Source organism: Thamnophis elegans, chromosome 17, assembly GCF_009769535.1.
Source record: "Thamnophis elegans isolate rThaEle1 chromosome 17, rThaEle1.pri, whole genome shotgun sequence".
NCBI lineage: Eukaryota > Metazoa > Chordata > Lepidosauria > Squamata > Colubridae > Thamnophis > Thamnophis elegans.
The window spans coordinates 1,676,827-1,698,025 of NC_045557.1; the positions used below are offsets into that span (position 1 = coordinate 1,676,827).

The following is a 21,199-nucleotide window of genomic DNA, read 5'->3' on the forward strand; positions in this document are numbered from 1 at the left end:
CCATGTCTACCTGTCGAGTCTTTTTCAAAGTCTTGGAATAGGCAGATGTGAGGTTTATAACAATTACTCATCTCATTTTGCAACTGCTGTACTTAACTCCAGGCAGCTGACATGATTAGTCCTCCTCCTCCTCCTCCTCTTTTCCCCACAACAACCATCTTGTGAGGTGGGTTGGGCCCGGAGAATGTGACAGGGCCCAAAGTCACTTAGCCGGCTTTGGTGCCTAAGGCCGCCTCCCTGGGTTTTTAGCCCAGCGTCTAAAGAACTAGGCCAAAGCATCTCCCTGCCCTTCCGTCTGCAAGAGATCTTGGCCAGAAAAAGGGGCAGCCTCGCCATCCAAGGACCTGGCATTTTTTTTGTGGGGGGGGGGGGAGGGAGGAGGGAATGGACTCCAGAGCTGAGATGCCAAGGATCCCTTCCTTTCCTGGCCTTTGAACCTCTCCCAACTCTACGGAGCCGGTTGATGGGGCTAACCAGGCGCTCCCAGTAATTGCTCAAGCCACCGAGGGGGTGGCTGGGGGTGGCTAAAGCCCTCCTCTGCCTTGAGAGCGATTGTATCAGGCAGCTGTTTTGTTGTGGTACTGGGAGCAGAGCTAGGGACTCCCAGGGTGGAGCCCCAACCAGCTGGCTTGGAAGCAGGGTGAGGAACTTCAACGCCTACAGCTGCCGGGTGCCGGGGACAGTCGGCATTAAGGTTGGCACCGAGGCTGCCCTCCCTGCTGAGTTTCCCGGCTTCCCGGCTGGATTCAGATCCAGGTGAGAGAAAAAGAGAGAGAGGGAGGGAGGGAAGGAAGGAAGGAGGGAAGGAAGGAAGGAAGGAAGGAAGGAAGGAAGAAGGAAAGAAAGAAAGAAAGAAAAAGAAAGAAAGAAAGAAGAAAGAAAGAAAGAAAGAAAGAAAGAAAAAAGAAAGAAAGAAAGAAAGAGGGGTGGATTTTGTTTCCTCCCCAGTTTGCATTTAGCCCCATTTTAACCAGGCTGCAGGGGGGGGCCCTAGCTTGGAGCTCTCCCCTCCCCTCCCCCCTGCGGAAGCCGCGGTTTTTCCTCCACCAGGGTTGCCTCGCCGCTGAATCTCTTCCACGCGGGACTCAAAAACGCTTGGTTTTGCTCAAGGGGACCAGCAAAACTTGGCCTGCAAATTGCCAAGGATTAGGAAGGATGAGGATAAATTGGGGGATCTGGTGGGAAAAGGAAACATGTTTCCTCTAGGGGGCGCTGTGCTGCACTTCACTGAGCTAAGAAGAGAGGAAACTTTATTCAAAAGAAATAAATTAGTCCCCAAACTTTTGCTCAAAACGTGGGGTCTTTCCCGGTCTTGCTTTTTGGGGTTGTAAAGGACAGTTGTGGTCATCTTCACACACCTGGGGCGTGACGCGTGAGAGGAGGCAGGTGGGAAAGTGGGGGGGGGGGGAGTTTCGTCCTTTTCCGGGAAGGTGAGGAGAATGTGAAGATGGTGATACCTGTTCCTCGTTTGAATGTTTGAATGAATGTTTATTTTATTTATATGTTTGCTCTTCTTGAGCCGCTTCAAACCCTGGAAGGACTCTTGGGTTTTAGGCTGGGCCGCTTAAGTGGGGCAAACACCCCTCATCTGCCCCGATGTTTGGGAAGAAGAAGAAATCCAGGTGGATTTTTTTTCTTTAACCTTCCTGGAGAAATCTCTAGAAAAATCCCTTTTTCTTTCACCCCCAGGGTAGTGGAGGACTGGCATGGTTGTGTTGTGAGTTTTGTTTCCAGCACACGCTGCTTAACAACCAGGCATTGTTTGCCCCGGGGGCGCTTCTGCAAAGGACAGAAACTTGAATTTTTATTATACCCGCCGCCTTTCCTCTCTTTCTCTTTGCAAACTCCTTCGTTTCTTGGTGAGGGTCTCCAGCGCAGGGACTCTTGAAGTGGGGACCAAGCGTGGTTCATTGTGTGCCCCAAGAAGCAGCTGGCAAGCTTTTTTCCAGTAGCAGGAAGTCCCGAAGGCAGGGAGCCATGCCTACTTGGCTAAGCTAAGGCTTCAGATCAAGACCCAACCATTTGCAGTTGGGTAAAGAAAACGATGGGAAGGAAGGAAAGAAGGAAGGAGAGAAGAAAGGAGGGAAGGAAGGAGGGAAGGAAGGAGAGAAGAAAGGAGGGAAGGAAGGAGGGAACGTAGGAGAGAAGGAAGGGGGGAAGGAAGGAGGAAAGGAAGGGGGAAAGGAAGGGGGAAAGGAAGGTGAGAAGGAGAAAAGAAAGGAGGGAAGGAGGGAAGGAAGGAGGGAAGGGGAAGGAGGGAGGGAAGGAAGGGGAGTAGGAGAGAAGAAACGAGGGAAGGAAAGAGGGAGGGAGGGAAGAAGAAGTAGGACCGTTGTAAGATAAGATGGATCTATGGGATGTTAAGAAAGCAATCTTCAAGTATATTGTCAACAGTAGGGAAAAATTGTTATAAATACATATTATTAATAACAGTTATGAGATTATATAATTGTGAATGTATATATGAAATTGATAAAATAAATAAATTAAAAAAAGAAAAAGAAAACGATTGTCCCATCCTCACGATGGTTAATTTTGGGGGGGCGGGTGTGACAGCTGGGGAGTAAAAATCAACCTTGGAGGGCCAGGCAAAAGGGTTAAAGCTGCACATTGAGAGCTGCCAAAATTAAATTTATTTATTATTATTATTTATTTAGTAGATTTATAGGCCACCCAATCCCGGAGGACTTGATTTTGAATAGCAATAGTCAACTTGTTTCTAGTGAATAATTTAAAAGAGTCTGACCCTGTTGTGTTGTTGTTTTTTCTCCCCTATCTTTGGCTGCCTTGAGTTCCCACCAGCCTGTCCTTTCCTTATCTGTCCTCACAAGGACTAGGAACTTGAATCTAATGCCAAAACACCGACGGGCCTCGCTTTAAACCTCGGTTTGCTTGTTCCTGTTTTTTTCTTTTTTCTTTTTTAATGGAACATTTCTGTAAGCTGTTGAGTCACTCTGGAGTCGGCCAGCATAAAATGGAAAAAAGAAAATAGCGTATAAAGAAATAAGGTTGAAAAGCCAACTTAACTTTGTTTCCTTAAACCAGGATTCACGCTTAAAGTTCCTTTCAGCTGTTTGTGCTGATTGTGTGTGTGTGTTTGAGACCAAATGCCTCACTCCCATCGGCTGTGGCCAGTGGCGTTGGAACAATAGCCAATGAATCGGAGGATTGTGTGGTGGGCACAATCACACATTGTACGGGTTGTGTTATTCATGCAGGCCACGCCGCTGTGGGTGAACTGAGGTTGTGGTGGTGTTTGGCGTGCCCAAATCCTGCAATTTAGGCCTAGGCCCCCAACAATTTTGCCTTCCTTTCCTTCTATCCTCTGAGCTCCAAATTGCGTGGATAATCTTATTTTATTTCCCCTGTCTTTCAAATGACTTGGAATGGTCCTTCCTTTGGCAGTAAGGAATAGGTGGGACTTTGCATCTAAGGGGCCCCAAATATCGGCTGGGACAAACTTTTAATCCCCCCCTTTTTTTTCCATTTTTGCACCCCTTCCCTTTGATTTTGAAAGCTCACCGGTTGCAACCGCTTCGCTGTGGGTTTTTATTTCTCTATATTCCTGATTTTTTCCCCTCCCCTCTAACAACGGAAATGAGATCAGGCAGAATTCTAGAAAGGGAAAAGACTTTTGAATCAGGGCCCCTAAATTGTGGAATATTCCTCTGCGCTCAGAAAGGAGGGATTAAGGGGTGGTTTCCCCCACATCAGCCAAAATGTGTTTGTTCTTCCATTTTCCATTTTCCAGTTTTTTTTCCTTTTAGCTTTTTTACTGCCTCCTGTACAGTTTTAAACTGCATCCCTCTCCCTCCCTCTCTCTCCCTCTCTGTCTGTCTGTCTGTCTTCCTCTGTCTCTCTTTCTTTCTGCCTCTATCTTTTTTGTCTGTTATATCCCTTTCTCATCGCCTTACTGTCTCTTTCTTTCTATCTCTTTCTGTCTGTTTATCTCTTGTCTACATCTATCCTTTCTCTCTCTCTCTTTCTCTCTCTCTTTTCCTCTCTGTCTCTTTCTCTCTTGTCTCTGTTTATCCCCCCGCTCTCTCTGTCTTTCTCTCTCTCTGTGTGTGTCTTTCTCTCTCTGTGTGTCTTTCTCTCTCTCTGTGTCTTTCTCTCTCTCTCTGTCTTTCTCTCTCTCTGTCTTTCTCTCTCTCTCTCTCTCTCTCTCTGTGTCTTTCTCTGTGTGTCTTTCTTTCTCTCTCTCTCTCTCTCTCTCTCTCTGTCTTTCTCTCTCTCTGTCTCTGTCTCTGTCTCTCTCTCTCTGTCTTTCTCTGTCTTTCTCTCTCTCTGTGTCTTTCTCTCTCTCTGTGTCTTTCTCTCTTTCTGTCTTTCTCTCTCTGTGTCTTTCTCTCTCTCTCTCTGTCTCTCTCTCTCTGTGTCTTTCTCTCTCTGTGTGTCTTTCTCTCTCTCTGTCTTTCTCTCTCTCTGTCTTTCTCTCTCTCTCTCTCTGTCTTTCTCTCTCTGTCTTTCTCTGTCTCTCTGCCTCTATCTCTTGTCTCTTTCTATCTCTTTCTCATTGCCTCTCTCTCTTTCTCTCTGACTCTCTCTCTCTCTCCCCTAAAAATTGGGGTGAAAATAATGAAAAAAAAAATATTTAAAAAGCTTACCCCCCCCCTTACAGCAACCAGTCGGGGCAAAGGTCAGAGGGCAAAGTCTTGGTGATAGGTGTGGGAACGCTGCTTCAGGTGCTGGGTTCAATTTTCCTGCCTCTTTTCTTGGGAAAGGTTTTTAATCTGTTTATTCAGATGTAAGGTTGCAATGCAAAATTTGCAACGGGCAGGGGAAACCTGCCTTCTGCCTTCTGCTCTGGGGAGGGGTGGTGGTGGTGGTGGTGGAGGATGGGCCAGGTGGTGGTAGGGAGCTTCTCCATCCGTGTCCACCCACACACCCCCTGCTGGAGCAGAGTGCGGCTCCCAAACCTTTGCTCCCCCACGTGGAAGGAGGGTTGGGTTTAACAATCCCAGCTGCAGGGAGCTGCCAGGAAGCTGTTTCCCTCTCGAGAGAGCCGTTGTGCGGGGGAAAAGCAGCCACATCTAACCCCAGCCGCGTGGGACGGATTCTGCATCGCCTGGTGGTCTCCTTTCCGGGACAAAGTAGGCTCAGGAGGGGGGTCTCCTGCCAGGAAGCAGGATTTGGCGTGGAACTTGGCTGCTGCTGGTTGAAGGGACCCACCCCTGGCTCACTCCAGTGTCCTTAGTGGGTCTCCTGTTTGGGCAGCCATCCATCCCTCGATCGGTATTTAAAATTTGTGTTTGCAGTTTTTGAGTTGGGGTTATTTGTTAAAGAACCGGACGGGGAGGATGAATCAAATTAAGTGGGGGTTATTTTGGGAAGACCTGAAAAGGGGAAATGGTGGAGGTTTGCAGAGGGTTACGTTTTGATTCACTTTGTCTCAAGAGAGGAACTTGGTTTAGATATTTTTGTTTCTGTCTTTGATACAATTTGAAAAGTGGGCTCAGCTATGGGAAGCTTGGTGAACACATGTAGCTGGTTTATTCATCAATACCCCGGGAGAAACGTCGTATCCAGAAAGGGGGCAGGTGGAAGGGAGGCCGAGGCCTGAATCCCACTCTCTTTTTAGAATTAGGGAGTCTGGATTTTAAAACGAAAGGTGAAATATATCGGGTGGGGAAAAGAAGGGGAGGCCGCCTTCCACCGGGGGTGAATCAAGGGAGGCGGCTGTGAATGGTCCAGGCCGTAATTCTGAAATGGGTGGGGGGGTTTGGGGGGATATTTGGGGGGGTCTCCCATCTGGGGATTGGCTGTGGAGATTGAAAAGCTCCCTTCCTTCCTTCCATTCCTTTCTGCTTCCCTGCCTGCCTGCCTACCTCTTTCCCTCCATTTCCTCATTCCCTCCTTCCTTTAATTTCCTCCCTCCCTTCCCTCCTTCCGTCCTTTCTTCCATTCCTTCCTTCTTCCCTGCCTGCCTGCCCACCTCCTTCCCTCCATTTCCTCCTTCCCTCCTTTCTTTAATTCCCTCCCTCCCTTCCTTCCCTCCTTCCGTCCTTTCTTCCATTCCTTCCTGTTTCCCTGCCTGCCCGCCTGCCCACCTCCTTCCCTCCATTTCCTCCTTTCTTTAATTCCCTCCCTTCATTCCTTCTTCCCTGCCTGCCTGCATGTCCTTCCTTCCTTCCCTCCATTTCCTCCTTCCCTCTTTCCTTTAATTCTCTCCCTTCTTTCCTTCCTTCCTTCTTCCCTGCCTGCCTGCCTGCCTGCATGTCCTTCATTCCTTCCCTCCATTTCCTCCTTCCTTTAATTCCCTCCCTTCCCTCCTTCCTTCCTTTCTTCCATTCCTTCCTGCTTCCCTGCCTGCCTGCCTGCCCACCTCCTTCCCTCCATTTCCTTCTTCCCTCCTTTCTTTAATTCCCTCCCTTCTTTCCTTCCTTCCTTCCTTCTTCCCTGCCTGCCTGCATGTCCTTCCTTCCCTCCATTTCCGCCTTCCCTCCTTCCTTTAATTCCCTCTCTCCCTTCCTTTCTTCCATTCCTTCTTCGCTCCCCCCCTTTTCTATACCTTTCATTATTCCCTCCCTTCTCTTCCTTCCTTCCTTCCTTCCTTCCTTCCTTCTCCTTCCTTTCTTCCCTTCCTCTCCCTCCTTCCCTTTCTCTGCTTTCTCTCCCTTCTCTCCTTCCCTCCCTCCCCTCTCTCATGGTTTATCTCCCTTCTGCAGGATGTTTCAGACGTTGTACAATTACTTCTGGTGGGATCGGCTTTGGTTGCCAGCCAACTTGACCTGGGATGACCTCCAGGTCCAGGATGACCAAGTTTACAGCAAAGGTGCTCATCTCTTGTACACCATTCCCCTGGGCTTCCTCTTCCTGGTCATCAGGCACTTCTTCGAAATGTGAGTATCCCTGGAGCCCAGAGGAGAAAAAGGGCAGATCCTTCCTTCCTTCCTTCCTTCCTTCCTTCCTTCCTTCCTTCCTTCCTTCCTTCCTTCTTACCCACCCACCCAACTACCTACAATAAACAGAAGTGTGGGAAGGTAAGACTTGCTCTGATGAAAGAAAGAAAGGCCGAAAGGCAGAAAAAAAGGAAGAAAACAGAAAGAAAGAAGGAGAGAGGAAAGGAAGAAAAATAATGAGAAAGAGAAAGAAAAAAGAAAGAAAGAAGGAGAGAGAGGAAAGAAAGAAAAATAGAGAGAAAGAGAAAGAAAAAAGAAAGAAAGAAAGGAGAGGAAAGAAAGAAAAATAATGAGAGAGAAAGAGAAAGAAAAAGGGAGAAAGAGAAAGAATGAATAATAATTCTGGGACATGCTGGGGAATTCTGGGAGTTGAAGTCCAGGCATTTTAAAGTGGTTAAAGTTGAGAAACACTGAAACTTACTATTACACAGCCAACATCGTATTGTATTATTAAATATTTACATCGATTCATCTTACCATCAACTCCCAAAAACAATTATTGGCTCTTCTGCTCTCCATACACCATATTTGTACCGTATCCATCACTTTCTTCTCCCTCTCTCCCTCCCTACCTCCTTTCTTCCCTCTGCCATCCTTCCCTTCTTTTTGCGATCTTACAGACAAAAGCAGAAAAGGAATCTTCTCAGTGACCCTTTTAAAACTTCTTAGAAAAAGCAACTTTTTGTCACTCCCTCCTCACGCACCTAGGCCATTTCTCCTAAATTTCCTTTCACCTTTTCTACAGATCCCATCCCTAAACCCCCTGTCCCCTGGCAGCGGGCATTGTCAGTTTGCAGAAGGACTGGTCCAATTTTCTGGAAAAGATAACATTCCACAATGTTAGGGATTGGCTAACTTGAATAAATACAAATCCAAGCCTTCGCATACCTCCAGATCTCTCTCTCTCTCTCCCTCTTTGTCTCTCTCTGTATCTCTGTCTCTTTCTCTCTTTCTCTGTCTCGCTGTCTCTTTCTCTCTTTCTCTCTTTCTGTCTCTCTTTCTCTCTGTCTGTCTGTCTGTCTCTCTCTCTCTGTATCTCTCTCTCTCTGTTTTTCTCTATTTCTCTCTCTCTCCCTCTCTGTCTCTCTCTCTCTCTGTATCTCTCTCTCTTTCTCTCTCTGTCTCTCTCTCTGTATCTCTCTGTTTTTCTCTATTTCTCTCTCTCTCCCTCTTTGTCTCTCTCTCTCTCTGTATCTCTCTCTCTCTGCCTCTCTCTCTGCCTCTCTCTCTCTGCCTCTCTCTCTCTGCCTCCCTCTCTCTCTCTCTCTCTCCCTCTTTGTCTCTCTCTGTATCTCTCTCTGTCTCTTTCTCTCTTTCTGTCTCTTTCTCTGTCTGTCTCTTTCTCTCTCTGTATCTCTCTCTCTCTGTCTTTCTTTCTCTCTCTCTCCCTCTTTGTGTCTCTCTTTCTGTCTCTCTCTCTCTTTCCCTCTCCCTCTTTCCCTCTCTCTGTATCTCTTTTTCTGTCTCTTGTCTCTCTCTCTTTCTCTCCCCCCCCCCACCCCTTACAGATTTCTCATTGTGAGGAAAATAGGAGGAGGGGCCCAAATCTTTTGTTTGGGGCTTAAAAATAAATATTGAATCAGGATTAAATCAGGGGAAGAATTAGGCAGCCAAGAAGAGACTCAGCCAGGGGAGAGTTCGGTTGGAATTTAAGAAGCCTAAAGTGGCGGGATTTGTGTATTTTTCATTATTTATTTCAGGGAGGGGAAAGCCAAGCCCTTAGCGGGTTGCAGAGGGGAAGGTGACGCCACCACGTTCCTGGCCACAAACAGGCAGCTTTTTTTTGCAAGAAATAATCCGGGGCATTTAGACTCGAAAAGCAGGGCCTGCCCTCACCCCACCCCAGAGGTTGATGCACCAGCCCTGCGCCAGGCTGTGGGAGACCTGGGGCAGCTCTGCCCTATACGGGGGGGGGGGGATGTTAAAAGTGGGCAGCTGCCATCCTGCTGAGGCTCAAGAGCTCGGAGGGGCTGGCGAGAAGCGAGGAAGGTTGGCATTGGGGCAGACCAGCTGCGGCTCCATAAGGGCGGCTTTTTGCCCTGCCTGTTCGAGGAATACAGGAATTTGGGCAATGCCAGCCGGGATGAGGAAGGGAGGGGCATGGCAGGCTCTGGGAGGGTGCAGCCAGCCAGCAGCTTTGGTATCCTCCCTGAATCTTCCTCTGAGGACGAGGAAGAAGCTTTTGGGCAAAGTGATCAGTGGGAGTAGACGGATAAGGCTGGGATGGTCTTTGGACTTCCTTCCTTCCTTCCTTCCTTTCTTCTCGCCTTCTCTCTTCCCTCTCCATTTTCCTTTCTTGCTTTTCCATTTCCCTCCTCCTTTTATTTTCCTTCCTTTCCTTTTCTCCTTCTTTTATCTCCTTTCCCTTCCCTTCTTCATCCATTTACTCTCTTCCCTTTCTCCTTTTATCTCCCTTTCCTTCCATTCTTCATCCATTTACACCCTTCCCTTCTTCATCCATTTACTCCCTTCCCTTCTTCATCCATTTACTCCCTTCCCTTTCTCCTTCTTTTATCTCCCTTCTCTTCCCTTCTTTATCCATTTACTCCCTTCCCTTCTTCATCCATTTACACCCTTCCCTTCTTCATCCATTTACTCCCTTCCCTTCTTCATCCATTTACTCCCTTCCCTTTCTCCTTCTTTTATCTCCCTTCTCTTCCCTTCTTCATCCATTTACTCCCTTCCCTTCTTCATCCATTTACTCCCTTCCCTTCTTCATCCATTTACTCCCTTCCCTTCTTCATCCATTTACACCCTTCCCTTCTTCATCCATTTACTCCCTTCCCTTTCTCCTTCTTTTATCTCCCTTCTCTTCCCTTCTTCATCCATTTACTCCCTTCCCTTCTTCATCCATTTACTCCCTTCCCTTCTTTATCCATTTACTCCCTTCCCTTCTTCATCCATTTATACCCTTCCCTTCTTCATCCATTTACTCCCTTCCCTTCTTCATCCATTTACTCCCTTCCCTTTCTCCTTCTTTTATCTCCCTTCTCTTCCCTTCTTCATCCATTTACTCCCTTCCCTTCTTCATCCATTTACTCCCTTCCCTTCTTCATCCATTTACTCCCTTCCCTTCTTCATCCATTTACACCCTTCCCTTCTTCATCCATTTACTCCCTTCCCTTTCTCCTTCTTTTATCTCCCTTCTCTTCCCTTCTTCATCCATTTACTCCCTTCCCTTCTTCATCCATTTACTCCCTTCCCTTCTTTATCCATTTACTCCCTTCCCGTTCTCCTTCTTTTATCTCCCTTCTCTTCTCTTCTTCATCCATTTACTCCCTTCCCTTCTTCATCCATTTACTCCCTTCCCTTCTTTATCCATTTACTCCCTTCCCGTTCTCCTTCTTTTATCTCCCTTCTCTTCTCTTCTTCATCCATTTACTCCCTTCCCTTCTTCATCCATTTACTCCCTTCCCTTTTTCATCCATTTACTCCCTTCCCTTTCTCCTTCTTTTATCTCCCTTCTCTTCCCTTCTTCATCCATTTACTCCCTTTCCTTCTTCATCGATTTACTCCCTTCCCTTTCTCCTTCTTTTATCTCCCTTCCCTTCCCTTCTTCATCCATTTACTCCCTTCCCTTCTTCCCTTTCCTTCCATTTTTTTTTCACCCTTTTTTCCTTTTCTCCTTCAGCTACATCGCCACTCCACTGGCCGGGCTTTTGAACGTCAAAGAAAAAACTCGATTAAAAGCCACCCCCAACCCAGTGCTCGAGAAATTTTATTCCACTTCCTGCAAAGCCCCCAAACAGGTAAGAGTGTCTAAGGGGCCCTCGGCAGGGAAAACCCCCCTCCCAAATTGGACCCTCCAGCTGCAGAAACGGAGCCGAAATTGGGGGGGGGTGCAGAGGGGAGGAGAAAAGCAGCTTTCGGGGTGTGAAGGGGAAGAATTGGTCCCCATAACCTCCCACCTAACTGAGTTTCTAAGTCTTGTTTTCTCCTCGCAGGGGGCTATCGAGGCGCTGTCCAAAAAGTGTGGGTGCTCCCCCCGGCAGGTGGAGCGATGGTTCCGGCGGAGGCGAAATCAGGATAGGCCCAGTTTGCTCAAGAAATTCCGGGAAGCCAGGTAGACCCTTCACCCCCAAATGCCCGGCCCCTTCCCCAGGAAGGAATCCTCCATCTGGGGTCGGCCTCTGCATCCTGTGGGCCAAACCCTCCCAGCATTCCCTATTAGGTAGTTCTCCGCTTACGGCCGGGCCTGGCAATTATGCTCATAAGTCACGACGGTTGCAAAGCGAGTCATGGTGCATAGTGAGCTTGATTTTATGACCTTTTGGGGTGGCAGATGCTAAGTACACCCCATGGCTGTTAAGCGAATTGATTCGCTGGGTGGATTTCGCCAGAAACCAGAATTAAATGTCATTTTGTGTGAGTGTGTATTGGGTGGGGGGGCATAAATGTGACCCATCCAAGGTGGCAAAAGGCCCAGTTGCTGAGCTCCCCCCCCCCAAATACGTTCCCATGATGGGAGGGGAAACCATTGGGACTTTGGAATTGGGTGCCTAAATACCTTTTGCAAGATCCTGTCGTCAATTGGAATGGTCGTAAACTGAGGATTATCTGTGTTGTATTGTCTGATTGGCATATCTTTTAAGACCTGTTGGGTGGAGGATAGAAAGGGGGTGCTGGGGAAAAAAATGACACACACCCCCACACGCACACAGAGACCAGGGGAACGCAGAAAATTTCACGCGGTGTTTTAACAATTCTAATAAAATAAATCTGACCGCCACTAAATGGAAACTGGGCTGTTGATTCGGTTTAGAACAGGTTAAAACCCTGGAAGACCCCCCCACCACCCCAATAGGTGTGTGATGCAGACTGAGGCCCCCTAAAGTCCGGAGACAGGCACTCTGCACATGCCCTGGGGCAGCCTTTTTAAGAAATCTGCTCAAGAGAGAAAAGAACCACCATCAGCAAACCAACCACTTTGTCCTTCTTTTTATCAGTTGGAGATTCACATTTTACCTTGTTGCGTTCATCGCCGGCATGGCGGTCATAGTCGATGTGAGTATACGGCCCCTTCTTCTTGTCGGAAAGATTTAAAGCTCTTTCTTTAATTTAGTTTAAATTCTTTAGTTCCTTCCGTCTAATGGGTTTTGTCTCTCTCTTGTTTGTGTTTGTGTGTTTGTGGGTCTGTTGCAGAAACCTTGGTTTTACGACCTCAGAGAAGTGTGGGACGGCTACCCCATACAGGTAAGGGTGGTTTTTGGCGAGAGTTTCTTCCAAAAACGTCGCGTGGATTTTTTTAAAAAAATAAATAAATGCACAAACCCCGATGGGTGAACACCGACGTTGCAAAGAAGTTAAAAAGCTAAATTCTTCTTCTGGCATTCGGTGCCTTGTCAAATCTAGAGAATTTTTTGCACCCGAAGCCAAAACGGTGCCTGGATGTTATCATGCCCATATTATTCCCTTGTCTTTATTCATTATAAAGAAGAACAAAAGTGATTTATTTCTGGCAGAAGCAAGAGGGATCAGCCATTAAAATAAATACAGGTAGTTCTTTTGAAAAAAAAGTTTTTTTTTTAAATTCAACAGTTTTCTTCATTTTATATCGCAGTTTTCACCTTTACAACAGTGTCACTATGGCTCCGATATACATGCTAGTTTTATACACACACACACACACACACAAGTATGTATAAATGAATGGATATATACTAGCATGTGTACAATGTGTAATTATTATTCTAAATATTTTTTTACATTTTATAATGTATATTTTACATTTCATCACATCTTATCGTACAGGGTGGGGCATAACCTTTTCCTAGGGGGTCACAGCAAGATCGACAGCAGTTTACAACTTCCGCGACACCTCATTTTAAAGCCCATAAAAAACTGAATTGAATGAGCTATTAAATGTTAAATTTGCTTTAAGAATGGCTGGAAAATTCGATTCGGAAGAACAAAGGATCATTGACAGAATAAAATGCATTGCCTTTCGAGAGGCTCGCGATGCTGGAGCGACGTTTATCAATCCACCTCGTTTGAATGCTGTTCGAAGGGCTAATGGTGGTCATACTGACTATTAAATCGTGTCAATAAACTCAGTTTTTGATGGGCTTTCGAATGGTGTATGAATTATTTGTGTTGTTATTACAAGTGTTGCTGTGACCCCCTAGGAAAAGGTTATGCCCCGCCCTGTACTATAACATGACGTATTCTTCACCTATCCTTATATTTATGCTTATTTCTATTTTCTAGCTCTTTAATCATCTTCCCTTAATTTCCTAACCTTTGCTTCTACTACCCAGCCAATTCCAATATCATATATTCCAAATCAAATAATTTTCGGTTTCTCCTCTGTCTTTTATTTCCATTGTCAACCTATCCATCTCGGCACACACTTTCCTTTTCCACACTTTTCTCAGAGGGTTTATTTCCATTTTTCCAATTTTGCACATGAACAATTCTGGCAGCTATCACTACGTGTAGCTATATATATATTTGTGCTGATAAATGTATGTATGTATGTATGTATGTATGTATGTATGTATGTATGTATGTATTTATTTATTTAGTGTCACAACCCCTGGTATGCCCAAATATGGGAGGAAGTTCACTGCTTCCATTCTCTGTCTATCGGCTCGTCACAAGAGACCATCCAGACAGAAACCCAATATTTTTACTGTTGCCTTTGTTACATTTGTGTTGTATTTGTGCTGATAAATAAATAAAGGGAGACTAGTATAGATCTATTTCAAGCTATTTAGCTCTCATCAGCTAGCCGTACCCTTACTGGGATTCGAACCTGGGCTGTATTACATGTTAGGCAGATGTGTTAAGCACTAAGCCACAAGGTTCTCCTCCTTTATCAGCTGAGCCAGGGAAAAACTAAATACATACCTATTTCCCTGGCTCAGCTGATAAAGGAGGAGAACCTTGTGGCTTAGTGGTTAACACAACGGCCTAATATGTAATACAGCCCAGGTTCGAATCCCAGTCAGGGTATGGCTAGCTGATGAGAGCTAAATAGCTTGAAATAGATCTATACTAGTCTCCCTTTATTTATTTATCAGCACAAATACAAAACACACACACACACACATCTATCTATCTATCTATCTATCTATCTATCTATCTATCTATCTATCTATCTATCTATCTATCATCTATTGTTAAACACTGGTGGTTCTTGACTTACAACAGTTCATTGCCTGGCCGTCCAAAGTCACAACGGCGCTGAAAAAAGGGACTTAGCACCATTTTTCACACTTAACGACCGTAGTTCGTCCCCCATAGTTCATGCAATCAAAGTTCAGATGTTTGGCAACTGGCGTGTACTTGCGACTGTTGCATCCCCCCCGGGGTCGCGGGATCCACTTTTGCGACCTTCTGGCAAGCAAAAGTCAATGGGGGAAGCCAGATTCACTTAACAGCCAGCAACCGCAATGATTCACTTAACAAACTCTGGCAAAAGAGGTTGCAAAATGGGTGCAAAGCTCAACTTAAGAAATGTTACACTTAGCGACGTCAATGTTGGGCTCTCTTGCGGTCATATGTTGAGGACGTCCTGGGTGCATGCAGTTCCCAGCTTGATTTTTTTTTTTAAAAAAAGGGGGGCTTTGTAAATACACTTTCTGGCTGGGCTCACTGTTTTAATCTGGCTTTTCTCCCACAGCCCTTGCTGCCTTCTCAGTACTGGTATTATCTCACAGAGCTCTCCTTTTACCTGTCGCTCTTGTTCAGCATCGCCTCCGACGTGAAACGGAAGGTCAGCTGGCCTGGGGGGGGGGAGGATCTTGTTGGGGGGGGGAAATGGATTTGAGGGGTGGAACGAGCGAGATTCCCCTGCAGAAGCTTCATTCGTGGGGGGAAACCGTGCAGGTTGGGATGCCTCCTGAGCAGAAGAAGTGGCTTCCTAGAGCGGCTTCCTACGGGGGAGGACGAGGGGATTTCCTCCCCCCCCCACTGCAAAGTTCTCCTTCCCCGCCCTCTGCTTTGGGTTGGGGGTCTCCCCTCCCGCCTCCATCTCTGCCTTTCTCTGCCGTTGGTGGGCAGGATTTCAAGGAGCAGGTGATCCATCATGTGGCCACCATCATCCTGATCAGTTTCTCCTGGTTCACCAACTACATCCGGGCAGGGACCCTCATCATGGCTCTGCACGACGCCTCCGATTACCTGCTGGAGGTGAGACGTTAAGCCAGGATATGTGGGGGGGGGGGTCTCCCATCTTGGCTCCCTTGGCATCAAATCACCTCCCTTTCCTCCTTTTCCTCCTCTCCTTCCTTCCTTCTCTTCCTCTTCAAATCTTTATTCCTTCTCTCAACTTTTTCTTCCTTCTTCCCTCCCTTTTCCCATCTCCTTCTCTCCTTCAATTCCTTCTTTCTTCAAATCTCCTTCATTCGTCTCTCGTCTTTTTCTTCCTTCCTCCTTTCTTTTCTCTCTTCCCATCTCCTCCTTCCCTCAATTCCTTCCTCCCTTCCTCAAATCTCCTTCCTTCCTTCTCCCATCTTTTTCTTCCTCCCTCCCCCCTGCCTCCCTCTTCTTCCCATCTCCTCCCTCTCTCCCTCAATTACTCCCTCCCGCCTCCTCCTTCAAATCTCCTTCATTTGTCTCTCATCTTTTTCTTCCTTCCTCCCTTCTTTTCTCTCTTCCCATCGCCTCCCTCTCTCCCTCAATTACTCCCTCCCTCCTCCTCCTCCAAATCTCCTTCATTCCTTCTCTTATCTTTTTCTTCTTTCCTCCTTTCTTTTCTCTCTTCTCCTCCCTCAATTCCTTCCTCCCTTCCTCAAATCTCCTTCCTTCCTTCCTTCTCCCATCTTTTTCTTCCTTCCTCCCCCCTCCTTCCCTCTTCTTCCCATCTCCTCTCTCTCTCCCTCAATTCCTTCCTCCCTCCTGCCTCCTCCTTCAAATCTCCTTCATTCATCTCTCGTCTTTTTCTTCTTTCCTCCTTTCTTTCCTCCTTCCCATCTCCTCCCTCTCTCCCTCAATTCCTCCCTCCCTCCTCCTCCTCCAAATCTTCATTCCTTCTCTCATCTTTTTCTTCCTCCCTTCTTTCCTCCCTCTTCTTCCCATCTATTCCCTCCCTCAATTCCTTCCTTCCCTCCCTCCCTCCTTCCTTTCTTCCTCAAATCTCCTTCCTTCTCTCATCTTTTTCTTCCTTCCTTCCTCCCTTTTCCCATCTCCCTCCCTCCCTCCTTCAATTCCTTCCTTCTTCAAATCTTCTTCATTCATCTCTTGTCTTTTTCTTCCTTCCTCCCTTCTTTCCTCCTTCCCATCTCCTCCCTCTCTCCCTCAATTCCTCCCTCCCCCCTCCTCCTCCAAATCTCCTTCATTCCTTCTCTCATCTTTTTCTTCCTCCCTTCTTTCCTCCCTCTTCTTCCCATCTATTCCCTCCCTCAATTCCTTCCCTCGTTCCTTCCTTCCTCAAATCTCCTTCCTTCTCTCATCTTTTTCTTCCTCCCTTCCTTCCCCTTTGGCCCCCTTCTATCTATTTGTTTAATATAGGGGTAAGAATTTCATTTGCAGCTAACTCTCTTTTGCGTGAAAAGAAATTAAAAGCAGCGGTGTTCCAATCTTCCCTTTCTCTTCGTGCTTTGCAGTCGGCCAAGATGTTCAACTACGCCGGCTGGAAGAACATGTGCAACAACATTTTCATCGTCTTCGCAGTCGTCTTCATTATCACCCGCTTGATCATCCTTCCTTTCTGGTGAGATTTTTCACGGGATTCTCGGAAACGAAACAAAAAACGGCATGGATTTATTTAAAAGAAAAAGAGAGAGGAAATTCGCAAGAGAAAAGGCAAATGAGAATGAAAACGAGATGTAGATAGTTGAATCTTTAGCCCAGATTTTCGTTTTTGGCAAAATACGATCCATTTCGCAGTTGAGCTTTTTTGTGTAAATGTGTTCCTTGATTATTTTTTTCCCCTGTTTGGAAATATTTCATCTGTTAGGAGAGGCTAGTTAATAAATAACACAGTGCCCCCCCTTTTTTATTTTAATCCAAGTCTTATTTAAAAAAAAAAAAACCCACAGAGGAAACGCTAAGTACCACAATTTACAAATTGCATTAATCCACAAGTAAGAAAACCGAAGTTTGGGGGTTCAAGCCACGTGTGACCCTCATCCTACTTTTAAACTTTTAATTCTCCCTTTGAAAGTGTGTGTGGGGGGGGGTGGCCCTTAACCCAACCTTACCTTTGCGGAAGTTGGGAGAATTTTCCTCTTTAAATTCCTCTTTGCCGAGATTAGAGAGGGAAGATGCTTTAAAACATTTAACGTTTTGAAATATTAATCCTTTCCCTGGTTCTCCTCCTAGGATTCTCCACTGCACCATGATCTACCCCTTAGAGATGTATCCTCCTTTTTTCGGCTATTACTTTTTCAACAGCATGATGGTCGTCCTTCAGTGCCTCCACGTATTCTGGGCCTACCTGATCATTCGAATGGCTCAGAAATTCATAACTGGAAAGGTAAGAAGGGCTAATTTCTTAAAATTTACTTCACGCTCTGCAAAGTTTGGAGGGGGGTGGAAGGAAGGAAGGCAGGTGCCAAAATGTGCACAAAGGGATTTTTATTTTGGCGCTGAAAAAAAGGAATTGTACATGTCTTAAGAGCCGTCAGAGTCTCGCTCTCGAAATGACGCCTGCTTTTGCCACCACGGGGACTAGAAACTTGAATTCTCGTCCTCGGCGAAGCGATCGATTTGGCCCCCGTTGTACATTTCATTCTTAGAACAAGGTTTGCTGGCAAGCTTTCTCTTCTTTTGTAAAAGAGCACTGAGCTATAACTTTTAAAATAAAATTTAATGAAAAGAAGGACCAGGGGAGACATGATAGCCGCCTTCCGATATCTCAGGGGTTGCCCCAAAGAAGAGGGAGTCAAGCTATTCTCCAAGGCACCTGAGGGCAGGACAAGAAGCAATGGGTGGAAACTAATCAAGGAGAGAAGCAACTTAGAAATAAGGTGGAATTTCCTGACAATGGGAACAATTAATCAGTGGAACAGAAGTTGCCTCCAGAGGTTGTAAATGCCCCAACACTGGAAGTCTTTAAGAAGAGGTTGGATAGCCATTTGTCTGAAGTAATGTAGGGTTTCCTGCCTAGGCAGGGGGTTGGACTAGAAGACCTCCAAGGTCCCTTCCAACTCTGTTATTGTATAAATGTTATTTTTGGCCTCAGGAGAGGATGAAATTGGAGGCAGAAATATGTTATTTCTCAAGGAACAAACGCTGGTCTTTTTACCCATTTCCAACGTCCATTTTAAAATGGCATTTAACCCCCCCCCTAAAAAAAATCCATAATTGTATAAAACGCCCCTCTCCCCCCAAATAAGAATCGGATCGGATAAGCGTGGAAAAACCAACGTGCCGTAATTGCAAAACGCCAGGCAAACGATTCGGCTTAATCATGGTGTCCCTTAAGCCCTGGGCTGGCGTCAATCGGGCTGTTTTCCAGGTGTTTCGAAGGCAGAAGGAGGGGCCACCGCCAAAAAGGCCCCGGTGGTGGTGTTCTCACTCTCCGTTCTTTCCCCGCAGATAGTGGAGGACGAGCGAAGCGATCGGGACGAAACGGATTACTCCGAGGAGGAAGAAAAGGCTGCCGCGGGCGCCATGCCTGGCGCGGGAACCAAGAATGGCCCGCTCACCAACGGGCACCCCGTCTTGAACAATAATCACCGGAAAGTAGAATAATTCCCCCACAGGCTCTGTTTTCCTCGAGTGCCCGTCTTCCTCTCTTTCTCTCTCTCTCTCTCTCTGGCTCCGGCTCACCCTGAGCCCGCAGCGAGGCGTCACCCGAGACTGGAGGGTGTTTGCGTTTTGTGGCCAAGCCAAAAATTGGAGGAAAGACGGCTTAAATTCGGGCACGGGGTTCCTCTGGCTACGATTATCCAGAATGGTTTGCCCCGTTTTTTCTCCCCCCCGTCACTTTTGGGGCAGAGGTGGGGGGGCGGGCGTGCCGTGGTCCCTATCGCCTGCTAATCTGGCTTGGAAGGAATTATTCCCCCATGAGACCCCCCCCCTCTTCCTCCTCCCGCTTGCTCCCCCCTCCCCCTTCACCAAACTGCCTTAAAATCCCATCGGGGAAACCAAGATGAACTTCGGTCCTTCCCCTCTCGCTGTTCGCCCCCATTTTTCTCCCTCCTGAACCCCCCAAATAAAAACTGATCACTCAAGAAAAGGCAGGAAGGGGGGGAGAAAAAAATCTCCCCCATCGTGGTGATGCCCGCCGCTGCCAGTTTTGCACCCGTCAAGAGGCGCCCACGGCGGAAAGTTCATCTTAAGTTGCCAGTCCTCATCATGGAGGTTTCCTCTCTGTGCCAAAGGGCCGGCGGGTCGGAAAAAACGGGGATCTCAACCGAGGCGGTTGGAGCGAAGCGACCGTCGGCTGAGAATCTGCGCCCGCCTGGTTTTCCACGAGGAGCCTGGATGTTTTTTTGGGGAAGGGTGGGTGGAAAAAATGGATTTTCCGCTTTCTTTCCCCCCCCCCCCGCCTTCTGCAACTTTGTCCTTTTTTTTTGGAGGGGGGGTGATTTTTCTGTCCCGTGGATGCTGCAAAATTTGGGGAGGTGGGTTTGGTCTTTCGAACCGAAGTAGGAATTCATGTTTGGGTGACACATTTGGGGTGAGAAGGGGAGACAAACCCACTGTGGCCTTAATTTTCCTTCTCTGCCAATGTCCACTATCACTTTATATCGAACAAGCCATGTTTTCCCCCCCTCTTAGGGGGTGGGTGGGAATATCTAGCTTTGTTAGCTGCACCAAACTTAAAAGCGGGGTTCAGGCGAGGGAGTCCCTGTCCCCCGAGATCACTCTTGCACATGGTTTTTGTAGTTGCCAAGAGCAGAAGTGCTGGGAAAGCCTTAAAAATGCAGGGGAGGGGGGGTCTGAAAAGCTGGATAGAAAGGTGGAGAGCAGGTATGCCTGTCCCCCCTCTTGGGGTGGTGGGTTTCTGGAGGGGGTTTGGCTAAATTCAATAGGTCAACCACAGCTTTGGGTGTTAAAAGCCAGGTTTTTTTTGGGGGGGGGGGAAGGGATTATTTCAATTTCTTTCTGCAAAATGTTGATTTTTTTTTTCACCCTGCTACCCTCAGTGGTCATTTTGTTGGGTCTCCCCGGATACGAACCCTCTCCCCCCCCCACATCTCCTCCTTCTTTTCCTTCTCCCCCCCCCCCCCATCCTCGCTCTTCAAAGGTACCACACACTCCGGAGATCTTAATTAATGTTTAATTTATTAGGTAGTAGGCTTTTCAATTCTATCCCAATGGGAAAAACAAACAAAACTCGGAAAGGAAATGATGGGGAGGGGGGGTCTTGGAATGGACGGAGGGGAATCCTGGCCCATCCCGGCAGTATTTTGTGGGGGGGAGGAGTTAATTTAGGGTGGGTGGGTGGGGGAGGAGGGGTACAAAAGGACCACTCGTTATCTTCAGACCAAAATACGTGTTTTTTTTAAAAAAAGAAAGTTTAATTCTATTAAAACTTCAATTAAACTAATAAACTTCTTTTAAAAAAAAATCACCTCGGGGGTAGGTTTTTGTTATTCCTGGAGGAGTTTGGGGCAAAAAAAATGAGTGGGGGGGGTTATCATTTTTTTTTATTAATTAAATTTATATGCCGCCCATCTCGGATTCGAATTTTTTTCCGTTCAGTTTAAAATTCAAATTCAAATTTAATGAATTTATATGCCACCCAATCCCGAAGGATTCCGGGCGGCTTACAGAATAAAACTCTTTAAAAAAGATAAAAAATTAAAAATAGGGAAGAGAAACAGATTTAAAAAGGAACACGTCACGCACTCAATCTAAGCGGGGCCGGACCCCGTTCATGCGGTCAACAGCCCCCCAGGCCTGCCGGAATAGCCAGGTTTTAATAGCCTTTCGGAAGGCCGAGAGAGTGGGAAGGGTCTGGATCTCTGGGGGTAGATCGTTCCATAGGGTCGGAGCGGCTACAGAGAAGGCCCTCCCCCAGGAGCCGCCAGCCAGCATTGTCCGGTCGACGGCACGCGGAGGAGGCCCATCCTGTGAGATCTTATCGGCTGTTGGGAGGTATGTGGCAGAAGCAATAGCAATAGACTTATCTACCGCTTCACAGGGCTTATTCAGCCCTAAGTGGTTTACAGAGTCAGCCTCTTGTCCCCCGACAATCTGGGTCCTCCTTTGACCCACCTCGGAAGGACGGAAGGCTGAGTCGACCTTGAGCCTGGTGAGATTCGAACTGCCAAATTGCAGGCAGTCAGCAGAAGTAGCCTGCAGTACTGCCTTCTAACCACTGAGCCGCCGCAGCGCTCTTCCCTACGGTTTTTCTCTTAAAATAAATGTGTTTTGCCTTCTAAGGCATTGGGAGAACT

General features: G+C 47.0%; 1 protein-coding gene across 1 annotated transcript; it reads left to right on the plus strand.

Annotated features, from left to right (window-relative positions):
- Positions 1 to 6,637: 6,637 nt before the first annotated feature.
- On the plus strand, positions 6,638 to 20,113 carry CERS2 (ceramide synthase 2). Its single transcript, XM_032234389.1, has 10 exons — positions 6,638 to 6,842; positions 10,534 to 10,651; positions 10,847 to 10,965; positions 11,849 to 11,906; positions 12,045 to 12,095; positions 14,527 to 14,619; positions 14,907 to 15,035; positions 16,451 to 16,557; positions 17,169 to 17,322; positions 18,387 to 20,113. Exons 1-10 carry the CDS (start codon positions 6,670 to 6,672, stop codon positions 18,540 to 18,542), a joined length of 1,158 nt encoding a protein of 385 aa, XP_032090280.1. The 5' UTR covers positions 6,638 to 6,669; the 3' UTR covers positions 18,543 to 20,113.
- The last annotated feature ends 1,086 nt before the right edge of the window (positions 20,114 to 21,199 follow it).

Excerpts from the sequence above, each read along its gene's own strand:
- CERS2 (XM_032234389.1), top strand. The coding sequence starts at position 6,670 with ATGTTTCAGACGTTGTACAATTACTTCTGGTGGGATCGGCTTTGGTTG. Across the intron at positions 6,843-10,533 it reads ATCAGGCACTTCTTCGAAAT|CTACATCGCCACTCCACTGG; the intron begins GTGAGTATCCCT and ends TTTCTCCTTCAG. Across the intron at positions 12,096-14,526 it reads GGGACGGCTACCCCATACAG|CCCTTGCTGCCTTCTCAGTA; the intron begins GTAAGGGTGGTT and ends TTTCTCCCACAG.